We start from the raw sequence: 10,349 nt of genomic DNA, 5'->3' as shown, positions 1-10,349 counted from the left end.
CGCCAAAAAGAACCGCCGCCGCGCTCTCCCGACCGCCGAGTGCTGCGTCGGCCCGGGAAGTCGAGGCGTGCGGTAGTGCAGCGTCAGCAGGGGCGTTACGGCTGTGACGGGGCCGCGTGCAGCGCACGCTCGCGGTCGGCCCGTGACTGCAGCGGCGGTGCCCGCGGCGCCCGGCCGGACCGGTCGCCGTTTGTGCCGAGTCACGGCAGCTGGCCAGATTGTCCGCGTGCCCGGTGGTTCCCTCGGAGGCGCGTGGCCGACGGGGCCGGACCTTCCCGAAGGCCGCGCCGACGCGCGGAGGAAACGGCGGCGAAGAGGCGCGCCCCGTCACCGCACCGGCACGCCTCCGGCGGCCCCGCGCCAGCCGGCTGGGGACGCCCTGATCGGGAGAGCAGTTGTCAAGGGGCATGTTTGTGATAGCTGGCTCCTCATGACGACATGTGGTGGGCTGACGTGATGGATGTGGCTTGTCCGATGTGTCGTCGAGCCGTGGACGGGACCGCCGTCGTTAGCTGCGAGCGGGGTGGTATCCGCTGCCCGCCCGGACTGACCCTGACCCTGACCCGCCCGCACCCCTCGTCCCAGGCAATCGGCGTCATTGACCGTTCGTGTACGATGGTGGGTGGCTACGACTGGCAACCAGCAGCTGCGCACCGTCGAACGCTACGACACGGAGGAGCGCCGCTGGGAGATGGTGGCGGCCCGCTGCCCGCCCCCAAGTCGGCGCTCAGCGTAGCTGTCGACGAGGGCAAGCTGTACGCACTCGGTGAGTGGTCCGACCGCCGCCGGCCCCAGCAGCGGCCTGACCCGTGCGCCGGAGGCTCGGCCGCAACCGTCACCGGCACGGGCGGCGGGGGGGGGGGGGGGGGGGGGGCGCCAACCTTTCCTGGAGGCGGTGTGTGGGGGGTGCTGACCCGGCACCACGTGAGGGTCGTGACTTGCGCACGCCTCCGCAGGTGCCCCCGGTGCGCGGCCGCCGTGGTCCGTGTTGTACGCGGATGTGTCGCATAAGGATGACTTTCACTTCGATGCCGCCGCCGGAGTGGTGCGGCCTGTTTCCCATGCGTTCAAGCTGCTCAGTCATGTTTGCTGTCACCTGTTAGGGCCGGGGATCACCACGATGATAAGCCGTGGGTCAGACGCCTATGTGCTAACACTGTTGCAGACGCTTGGAGGACTTTGCTTCGGTGGCAGCCAGATAACATCCGATGGGAAAGTCCACTCTGAAGAACAGCTGGGAGCGGTGCCGTGCCCATGTCAAACGTCAGCCCTTTACTAATGTCGTGCGCCACGCGACCGGCGACGGTTGCTTGGTGGATTAATTTCTTCCTGGTATTGACAGTACACATTGCCCACCCGGGAGTGTCTTGGAGTGTTTTGTCATGCTCCGATAAGATTACCGAAATGCCAACGTCGTGGCATTTCGGTATGTGGAGAGGCTGTTTCGCAGTGGAGGGCTGGGGTCGCAAGCTCAAACTCATGACCCCAACCCACACACACGATCAAGAACTGCGGGCACAAACTGGTCGCAGCGCAATTGCCGTCCTCCGGGGCCTGAGCGATGACTGTTACCCGGGCGCCGCGTGCTGCCGGACCGCGCTGACCTCTTGACCCCTTGGCCGCGTCACCAGGCGGCTTCGACGGCAACCACTTCGTCAGCTCGGTGGAGATGTACGACCCGGCGCGCGACGCGTGGACGGCGTGCGCGCCGATGACGGAGGCACGCTCCGGACACGTGTCGGCCGCCTCCGTGCGGCCCTGCTTCGTGCACACGGACCCGTGCCTGCTGGACCGGCGGCAGGCCGGCGGCGGCCAGCACGGCGCCAGCTGACCCCGGTCGGGCGCCGCCTAGCCGGCCGCGCCGCCTGCCAGCGAGGCGCGCGCGCGGGCGTACCTGAAGCGCGCGGACCGGGCGCGCGGTGCAATACGCGACGGCGGTGACGGACGGCTGTGTGGGGGCGGCGCTGTGGCGGCGCGCCCCGGAGGCTTGGGCGGGCGCCGGCACCTCGTGGGCCGCCGCCCGCGGTGCCGTCCCGGTGTAACTGGTGAGCACCGGCGCACCGTACCGGGATCACGCTCCTGGCACTGGCTATGGCGAGCGGCGTCCGACCGTGTCTGGACGAACGAGTTGTGTTGGTTATGAACCACGATGGCGGGATATTAGGTGACCGCGTGACGCGAGTGTCGTTTTATGTGCCGATGCCTTGTTTACAGATGTTCGGGGCGGGGGTGTTAGCACAGGTGTAATGTCGTATCTGCGGCGCGAAATTTCCCTTCATTTAAATGTGCGATTACCGCAGTTTGATAATGCCGACAAATCACCATGTCGGGTTTCAAATTATTGCACAATGTCATCAATGCTAGCTCCAAACACACCCTCCTGGTGATGCTGGCCGAAACGATGCGTTGTGATAGGCTTGGCGACACCGGTGGGTATCTTTTATTCTGCAGTCGCTTATGCTGATATGATGCATATCATCCGCGAGATCTCTGCAGTTGCGAGTAAGACCGAACCAGATTACGGTTTTTCGGGGGGAGGGGGGTGCAGTAGACGAGGGCCAACTGAAAAGCTCGCAGCCCAGTGAGGAATGTGTTGAGCTAGAATCAGTGCGTTACAGCCGTAGGACTTCGCGGCCGTGCCGGCCCCTCATACTATTACATTACATCGCTAATGCACTGTCATGCCCGCTGCTGATTGCATTGCCCGGTTAATGCACTGTCATGCGCGCTGCTGATTGCATTACGTCGCTAATGCACCGTGACACCCACTGATAACGCACTGTCTCGCTTCTGCTCCGGTAAGAAGTAACGCTCACACTGAATACTTTGATAGGCTTCACGACAATAAGGGCCTGGCAAATCCGCCCATCCGCGAAGTACCGCTCCGAGGGTGTCCCTACTAAGTAGTTTAGTTTCCTCCGTGGCGTCTGACGCCAGCTGCTGTCACGACTCAGCGATACCACATCCGAACCGCGCGCTGGGCACAGGCCCATGTCAAGGCTGTACCTGCTTATAGAAGCAGAGCCGTCATCGGATCCTGGGGAGGGTGAGGTCCGTAGGTGGGGGGCAGTAATGTTAGAACTTGGTTCTGACGTTCATTAAATCATGCAAGTAAAGCACAGCGTCAAGTCCTCTGCAGGGGCCGGGACCCCTCTAGCTTCCTGAGTTGCGCCTTCACGTGCGTAGCTGGTGGGAACTATACACGTGGTTCAGCCTTTTGTCTGAAATTCATTCGAACTGCGCGCTGGCCGCATGCCCGATCACAACCGGCAAATGGCAAAGGTAACGAACCCGGAGTGGACACGCAGGTGAAAAAATCTGTCGTCAGCTCTACCTGTTCCAGTCGCGTCTTCAAGTTACGTCGCCGATCCACTGTTGGGACCGTTGACCCCGTCTTTGGTGTCACTGTCTACACAGCGCCTCGGGCGGTGACCCCCCCGAACGCCGTTCATCTGCTGACGGCCGTCGCAACAGTCTCCGCCAGGGACGACGTGTGAGCGGTGACACCATCGACAGGAGCCAACAGCCCTAGTGGTCATTCCACGTGTCGTGCACGCCGTCATTGATGTTGCCAAAGCGCGTTTCCGAGGTGAGGAGAGGAGATGTATTTGACGTCGCTGCGTGATAGGGGTGTGATGTGGACGTTGTGGTTACCGTGCGGCTCACACCGCAGCTGGCTGTCCGGACGTTCCCTCCAAAGGGACGCCACCACGACAGCCCCTACTTGAGGCTTTAGACGAGTGCGTCTGCTCGGGAAGACGAGTTTGTGACCGCTGGCGCTCGGCGACGCGCGCCGTCCGACAGCCACGAGCGACCGCGCGGCTGCGTCGGCGGGCAGATAATCAAACGTGGACGCAGGCGGCCTGGCGCCGCCCGTCGGCTCACGGCTCCGGTCGCTGTCGGTGCCCGTTATCTGATGGCGTGGTGTAGAACTGTCCTCGCTGGCTGTTTGGGAGCTCGTGAGCCTTGCTCTGCTCAGCAGCCCAGGAGCGCTCGACTCGTATGCAGTCACCTTTCAATGCCTTTTAGCGCGTTGTTCGATCGTCCGAGACGATGGCGGCTGTAGCCTGGGATGACCTTTAGTTTCGCTGGCAGGTGAATTATTCGCTGCGATGCAGTATCCTTGACCTTTGTGAGTTGATATGCGCATGTGCTGGCGAGTAAATCTGTGATGTATGTTTATATATTCGCGCGGGTATCTGATGTCGGCATTTTTGCTTCAGTAGAACGAGTCGCGTTCTTGGTTCTGAGGCGGCCTCCGGCAGCATGAGAACCGGCAAGCATACAGAACGGGGTTGCGGGCGCTGCAGCAGGACAGACGGGCGCAGCGCAGACAAGTAAACGCTGACATGATGACGGGCGCGTTTTAACGTAGCATATGACTCTTTGTGTATCGGGACGCTTCTAACCTGCGCAGGCGGAGTTGCAGGACATTCTGAGCGTTTAGTGACCTTAACAGACGGAGTGTCCCCAAAAGATCGCATTGCGGCACGGCTTCTATACTGCCACAGCTGCCAGCGCGCCAGCACAACACACCAGCCCAGCGCCACACAGACGCGCAGGCTCGCCGTGCTGTCTTGCAACTCCAACGATACAGCGCTGGCGAAGCGCACCTGTTTGCAGTTTTTCCGGCGCTGACGACATCGGCGCGTCGGCCTTACCATCGGCGCGTGGCCCCGGCGCTGCCACCGAATGTAGACAGCTGCTCCCCGAACTCTACTGCCGTGAGGCGTGGTAAAACCGCAGATGCACAAGTTTCCAGAACACCTGATCAATTGAGATTTGGATGCATATATTTCAGTTTTGTTTGAAAAACTTATTTTTGTTAAGGCGTGGTCTGATCCCGAACGACGTCGAGGCAGATGTTTCAACATAAACGGCTCTATTTTTGATGGATGCTGGGCACAACCGGCGTGGACTTAAACGTATTGGTTTATACCTTTGGACACATACGTGACTAGAATACACCATGTTCAAAGTTGTTCACTGCTACAGAGTGGTGTGTAGCGAACACCCCGAGTCACACTGTACCGGCTGCAATCGCGACATGCAGTACACCAGTGCCTCAAACTGGACAGCCATCCTCACCCCCGCCGTTCACAGGGGCTCTTCTCGCGTGAATTTGCCCTCCGTCGGCCGGGCCGCTGGGCGAGCGAGCTCCGTGTGAGCCGAGGCTCGCGGGCCGCGGCGTCTCTGATCCGCGTCCGGGGTGAGCCGCCGGGGGTGCCGCCGCTCCTGGAACACCCAATCAGCGGCAACGCATCACAACCTCACCCACTCGCCAGCGCCCCCGCAGCTGGGGAGAGTGTCTCACATTGGCAAGGGCTTTGAACTGACAAAGTTCGTAGTGCGCCACGATATATTGCCAATCACGATCGAGTTGAGGCCCATCACGGTCCAGTTCCCACGCTCCAATGCAGCTCGGCGACAGGCGCCTTGATATCCCGATACTGTGACATGACCCGGATCCAGACAACCACACCAACAATGGCACGGCCCGGCTGCCAGGCGCCGCCGTCGGTCTGTGACTGGCTGGATGTGACGCCGTGACTGCGCCATGACGCAACAGGGCTGGATGCTTTCGTTCCGCATTATCATACTTCAAGTACTTTTCGACAAAAACGGATATCACGACCGTGTTTGAAACAGTGGCGTAGCCAAGGGTTGCACGGGCTGCGCCTCACAGAGCTTCCGTCACTCCATCTCGTAACCATAAAGCAGCACCAGCAAGGCTGCGATAAGACGGAATTCTACGCGTCTTGCGACATCCAGGTCTGTTGTCTGCAACATTGTGGCCAGACTGCAGACGCCTGGCATCATCCAGCGTGCAGTTACGGGGAAAAGTGCGAAGAAAACCGCTGAAAATAGCGGATCTGAAGTACATCATGACCGGGACATTTATAAGACAATGGCTAATGCCAGATACCGGAAAAGAATCAAGGGCACCCCCAGGCAACAGATTCAGAAAACGGCGAGACGGCTTCGTCAGCTTGGTCGTTGGTCGACGAAGGCCAGCACCAAGTCAGAGGCATTAATGGATGACGAATCCCACTGAAATAGGAGCTAGATCCCTTCCAATGCCTGCCATATGTCTTGGCTGATGGGAGCGCTCCATCTCATGTCAAATTTCTGTCCGAATCAAAGGTTCCGGCGAAAACGTCTCGCGCGGCTCGCCATAAGCCCAAGGGGATGATCTCCACCACACACCCTACCAAGCAAGACCAAGGAGGGACGTGGGTCACCGGGAGAAACATTCGCGGGGGCGTCCCTGTCCCATGACCTGGTCTTCCGGCCCGGCCCCACCAGCACCCAGCATACCGGCAAAACGGGCAGCTTCTGGAGGAGGGGCGAGTGCCTGTTGAGGTACGTGCAATAAATGCGCCCTGCACCCCGCATCCCGCCTCGTCCTATCACCGGCCTCTGGAGGCTGATCAAGCAGGAAGCGCGCAAAACGCGACGGGGAGCCAGGACGAGGCCTCCAGCTGGAGCTCAAGATACAGCAGGTAACCCGGCATATGAACCCATACGCGCCGCGATGGATCCGATCTATGTCTGGGATCTATCTCTGCGGGCGTGCGCCGGTCCGCGAACAAAGGCATCGCATGATAGATCCACCTGTGTGATGTTCGCGGTAAAAGGAATCAGTTCAGACCGCTGTCAGCTCGTTTCGTAAGACGCTAGCAGAACTGAGGGACAGACTTTGTTTCACCTATATCGTCACCCGTCATGTGTGTACTGGCGCCGTTCCCAGCTTGAGACCGTCCGGTGCGCGTACAGATGGCGCTGCCGTCTGCAGCCCGCCCGGGCAGGCAAACGAACGCGGCGTCCCCACCTTGAGATCGTGCCGACCGGTGCAGAGCTGGCGCTGGGTCTGCCGCAACAGGCGACTGTGTGCGTCGCGCAGTCGTTGCTGCGTCGCCAGGAAGTGCCGGGTGAGAGCGATCTGCTGCACCAGCATCGCCGTGATGACAGGCTCGTCGTCGCCGTCGTCGTCTACGAACACTGGGAACAGACACGGTCCGGCTGACAAGAACAAGCGCGGGAGACCGCCAGCTGGTACTCGGCGCGCAACCGAATGACGTTTCGCGATGAACGATGGCTCTTTCGATGACAACGGGAAGAGTTAACAAGGATATATGCGTCCGTGTTATGCTTCTTCCGCATCCAATCGCTAGCGTACCCGGGGAAGCAAAGTAGTTTTGATCGAACTGAGAGGGTTTGGTTAGCAAATGATTCTACTCCAGTAGACATGGCTAAGAACGACCTTTCGCTGCCCGTCTAACATCACCCCCGGAATGCACCCATTCACAACCAAGGCCCTCGGTTCCGTTCCCGTTCACAGTTGACCCAGCAGCAGGCCAGCACTGCTGTCCACCGCGCGCACTGACCGGTGCCGGTGGGAGCGGCCCGGCCGCCGTGCTGCGGCACCACCACGGTGACGGGCGCCGGCGCGTGCCAGGCCTGGCGGCGGCAGCGGCGACAGTCCCTGGACGTCGAGTAGGCCACGCGCCGCTGGTAGCTCACCACCAGCGACTCGGACGCGTCGGTGCGGTCCTGCGCGTCCGGCCAGCTGGACTGGCGTCGCCGCCGGCGCCGCTCGTGGTCGGAGGCCGGCCTCACTCGAGCCTCCCGGCTCGGCTTGCGTCTGTCGCCACCGTGCGAACCGCGCTCGGCGGACGGGTCCCCGCGGTTCCTTGAAGTCCGCTCGGCGTGCTGGCGCTTTGTTGACGCTGGTTTGGCCCTGGCTTCTTTGTGCGGTTGTTTTCCAGCACTTGCGGGCCGATGGTCACTGCTCGAGGGACGATCTCTCTTAGCACGAGCGCCGTGACGGCCCGAAGCGCGCTTTGCGCTCCGAACGTGCTTGCTTTGCGTCGTTGGGACACTCGGCTCGGACTTTTCACCGGAGGCACCAGCAGGCTTCCTGGACAGCGGACTCAGCTCGCGACGAGCTGAGCGATCCGAGGCCTCCTCTTGAAGCGTCGAGTCCTCAGACTCTGTGCCGGTCTCCTGCTCGCGCTCCCTCCCCCGCTCCCGCTCGCACTCCCGCTGCGGCTGCGCCTGCGGCCTCGGGTGCGAGTGCAGGTCCGGCTCCGACGCTGACTCCGAGTCCGAGTCCGAGTCCGACTTGGAATCTGAGTCGTCGGTGCCGGCCGAGGGCCCGGTGGGCACCGAGGTGATGGTGCGGCTGAGCTCCTCGGGCACGTCGGCGCTGGACAGGCGTGCGGCGCCGGCCCACCGACGCCGACTCGGTCCGGATGGAACTGGACACCGAGGCCGCCCCGCTGGCGTCCGCCGCCGCTGCCGCTGCCGGCTCCGTGAGGATGGAGCTGGAGGAGGACGCCCGGCGAGCGGCGGCACGCTCGGTCGGCACACTGCTTGAGGAGGAGGAGGAAGAGGAGGACGAGTCGCCGGACGAGAGCGCTTCTGGGGCCGAGTCGGTGGCGTCCGCCTCGTCGCCCGAGATGCCGCTCAGGATGATCTTCTCGTCACGGATGCTGACCGAGGAGCGGGCGCGCGGTCGGCTCAGTGAGCCGCCGCTGCTGCCTAGGTCAGCCCACGACTTGGTGGGGCTGGAGGTGGAGAACTTGCGGCGCAGCATTTCCATCTTGCTGCCGCGCCGCGGCGCCGCCGCCTTGGCCGGCGACTTCAGGCTCAGCTGGTCGATCAGGTGGCTGATGTCAGTGTCGCTGTCGGCGTCCTCGGGCGGCGTCCTCCCGCCGGCGGCCGCCGACGGCTTCACTGGGCGGGCGGGTGAGCGGCCCTCGCCGCCCCGGGCTCCGGCGGCTCCTGGTGACGGTCTCCCCGGTGCCGGAGCAACGGCTGCTCGGCCGGTGCCACGGACCGCCAGGGAGTTCGCTGGTGCGACGGACGGTCGTCCCCGGCCAGCACCCTGACGAACCGACGCGGGCTCACCTCCACCACCGTCGCGCACTGGCGCGGACGGGAGTGGCTTGGAGACGGCTGGCGACTTGAGCCACGGCGAGGCGGCAGAGCGGTTGATGGCTGGAGAGCCACCAACGTGCTGCTCAGTGGTAGTGGCCGCAGTGCCAGGTTTGCTGCCTGCTGCAAACTCTTTCCGAGCTGCACGGAGCTCACGTAGATAATCCTGAAGCCATGCATACTTACTCAATGAGTGCTGTTTAAAACCAGTGATGAAAGGTCACCAGCATCAATCAAATAATAAAATTTGTATAATGTTAGAAACTGTCTGTCTGCTCAAGAAATGTGAGGAAATTTGCCCTCATTATTTAAAATGAGGACCCAATTAGGTAAACAGAAGTACACAAATAAATAATCTTGACTATCACACAAATTTCACACCTTTTATTTTACCCTGTTGAGTTTACACCGGCTGCTCACACTTATCAATTAATAATGAGACACACATCCAGGCATCCCAGGGTGAAATAGTTGCACACATTTTGTGAATTGCTAAATATTGATTTACCACACATTTTACTAAATGTTAAATATTAATTTATTTGCTTGAGTTCCAGATCTTAACACGATTTAGAAGAAACATCAGGGCTGGCAGCATTACCTGAACGCTTGTCATGTTCTTGGCCTAGGTGAAAACGCCTATTTCATGGTTGAGCCATTCCCTCTCGTCCCACGAGCGTCCCTGTCACTCCAACCGTTACAAGAATACATCATCATTTTCCACGTCCGCACTTAATTATTTTACTCGTCTTAGTGCATCCCGTCAGCCAGTTTTGAGTAGTGGATCACGGGATCTCGACGCCGTCCTGAGTCACCCACGTATGCACCTGCACCCGACTTTACGGCAACTGCAATATTGAGCTGAATCGTGCAAGCGGCGTTTTGGAACACAGCTACGAGATCCTTCATATCTTTGGGAAATATTCCTTCGGCACACCAAAAACCTTTTTGGCTCATGCTGTTTAGCAGATATGTGCCTGCATCAAAAGGGTAGATCCATAATTCCAACAAATTCCATGTTAATTGGATTCTGTGATGGGATCTTGGAATTTTTAGGTTGGAATACAGTCATACGTCCGTTGTTTAGTACCCTCACTGTTTTTGGAAGGGCACATGGTAGGGCCATGTGCCCATATTTTTGGAAGGGCCAACAAATAGGAGCCCATATTCTCTCCTGTAGAAAGTTCAAACACGGCGCAGGATAGACGCAGGAACCCGCGTCAGTGTACGCGTGTGCGCAGAAAGGAAGCGTGGCGGAGCGGTGCGTTGGACTGGGAGAGACCAGGCACGTGCGGGAGATGCTCGTGATTGGTACTTCATCCGAGAAACACCGATTAATCTGAAGATCGGTCAGATTGAATAGCTGGGAAGCAGCTCTTTGAGGTGAATATAATTTGTTCGTTGGTGGT

The 10,349-nt window shown here is 60.1% G+C and overlaps 1 protein-coding gene and 1 long non-coding RNA gene across 2 annotated transcripts; both read right to left on the bottom strand.

Moving 5' to 3' along the window:
- Positions 1-1,998: 1,998 nt before the first annotated feature.
- On the bottom strand, positions 1,999-7,417 carry LOC119102148 (uncharacterized). The gene is made up of 3 exons (XR_005094655.1): positions 7,389-7,417; positions 6,833-7,002; positions 1,999-5,235 (listed from the first exon to the last, which is right to left on the bottom strand). It is a non-coding gene; the product is annotated as an uncharacterized LOC119102148 (long non-coding RNA).
- A 199-nt stretch (positions 7,418-7,616) lies between these two features.
- LOC119102143 (clumping factor A-like) lies at positions 7,617-9,801 on the bottom strand. Its single transcript, XM_037225494.1, has 4 exons — positions 9,542-9,801; positions 8,237-9,106; positions 7,902-8,193; positions 7,617-7,645 (listed from the first exon to the last, which is right to left on the bottom strand). Exons 1-4 carry the CDS (start codon positions 9,554-9,556, stop codon positions 7,617-7,619), a joined length of 1,206 nt encoding a protein of 401 aa, XP_037081389.1. The 5' UTR covers positions 9,557-9,801.
- Between the last annotated feature and the right edge of the window lie 548 nt (positions 9,802-10,349).

The sequence above is a fragment of the Pollicipes pollicipes genome, unplaced genomic scaffold (assembly GCF_011947565.3).
Source record: "Pollicipes pollicipes isolate AB1234 unplaced genomic scaffold, Ppol_2.1 Scaffold_5677;HRSCAF=6716_pilon_pilon_pilon, whole genome shotgun sequence".
Taxonomy (NCBI): domain Eukaryota; kingdom Metazoa; phylum Arthropoda; class Thecostraca; order Pollicipedomorpha; family Pollicipedidae; genus Pollicipes; species Pollicipes pollicipes.
This window is presented reverse-complemented; position numbering and strand designations above follow the sequence as displayed.

Bases quoted from the DNA above. Each gene is read 5' to 3' on its own strand.
- LOC119102143 (XM_037225494.1), bottom strand. The intron at 8,194-8,236 runs GTGGGCCGGCGC...GACGTGCCCGAG, and splicing joins TCCGGACCGAGTCGGCGTCG to GAGCTCAGCCGCACCATCAC. The intron at 7,646-7,901 runs GTGAAAAGTCCG...CGGTGGCGACAG, and splicing joins GAAGCCTGCTGGTGCCTCCG to ACGCAAGCCGAGCCGGGAGG.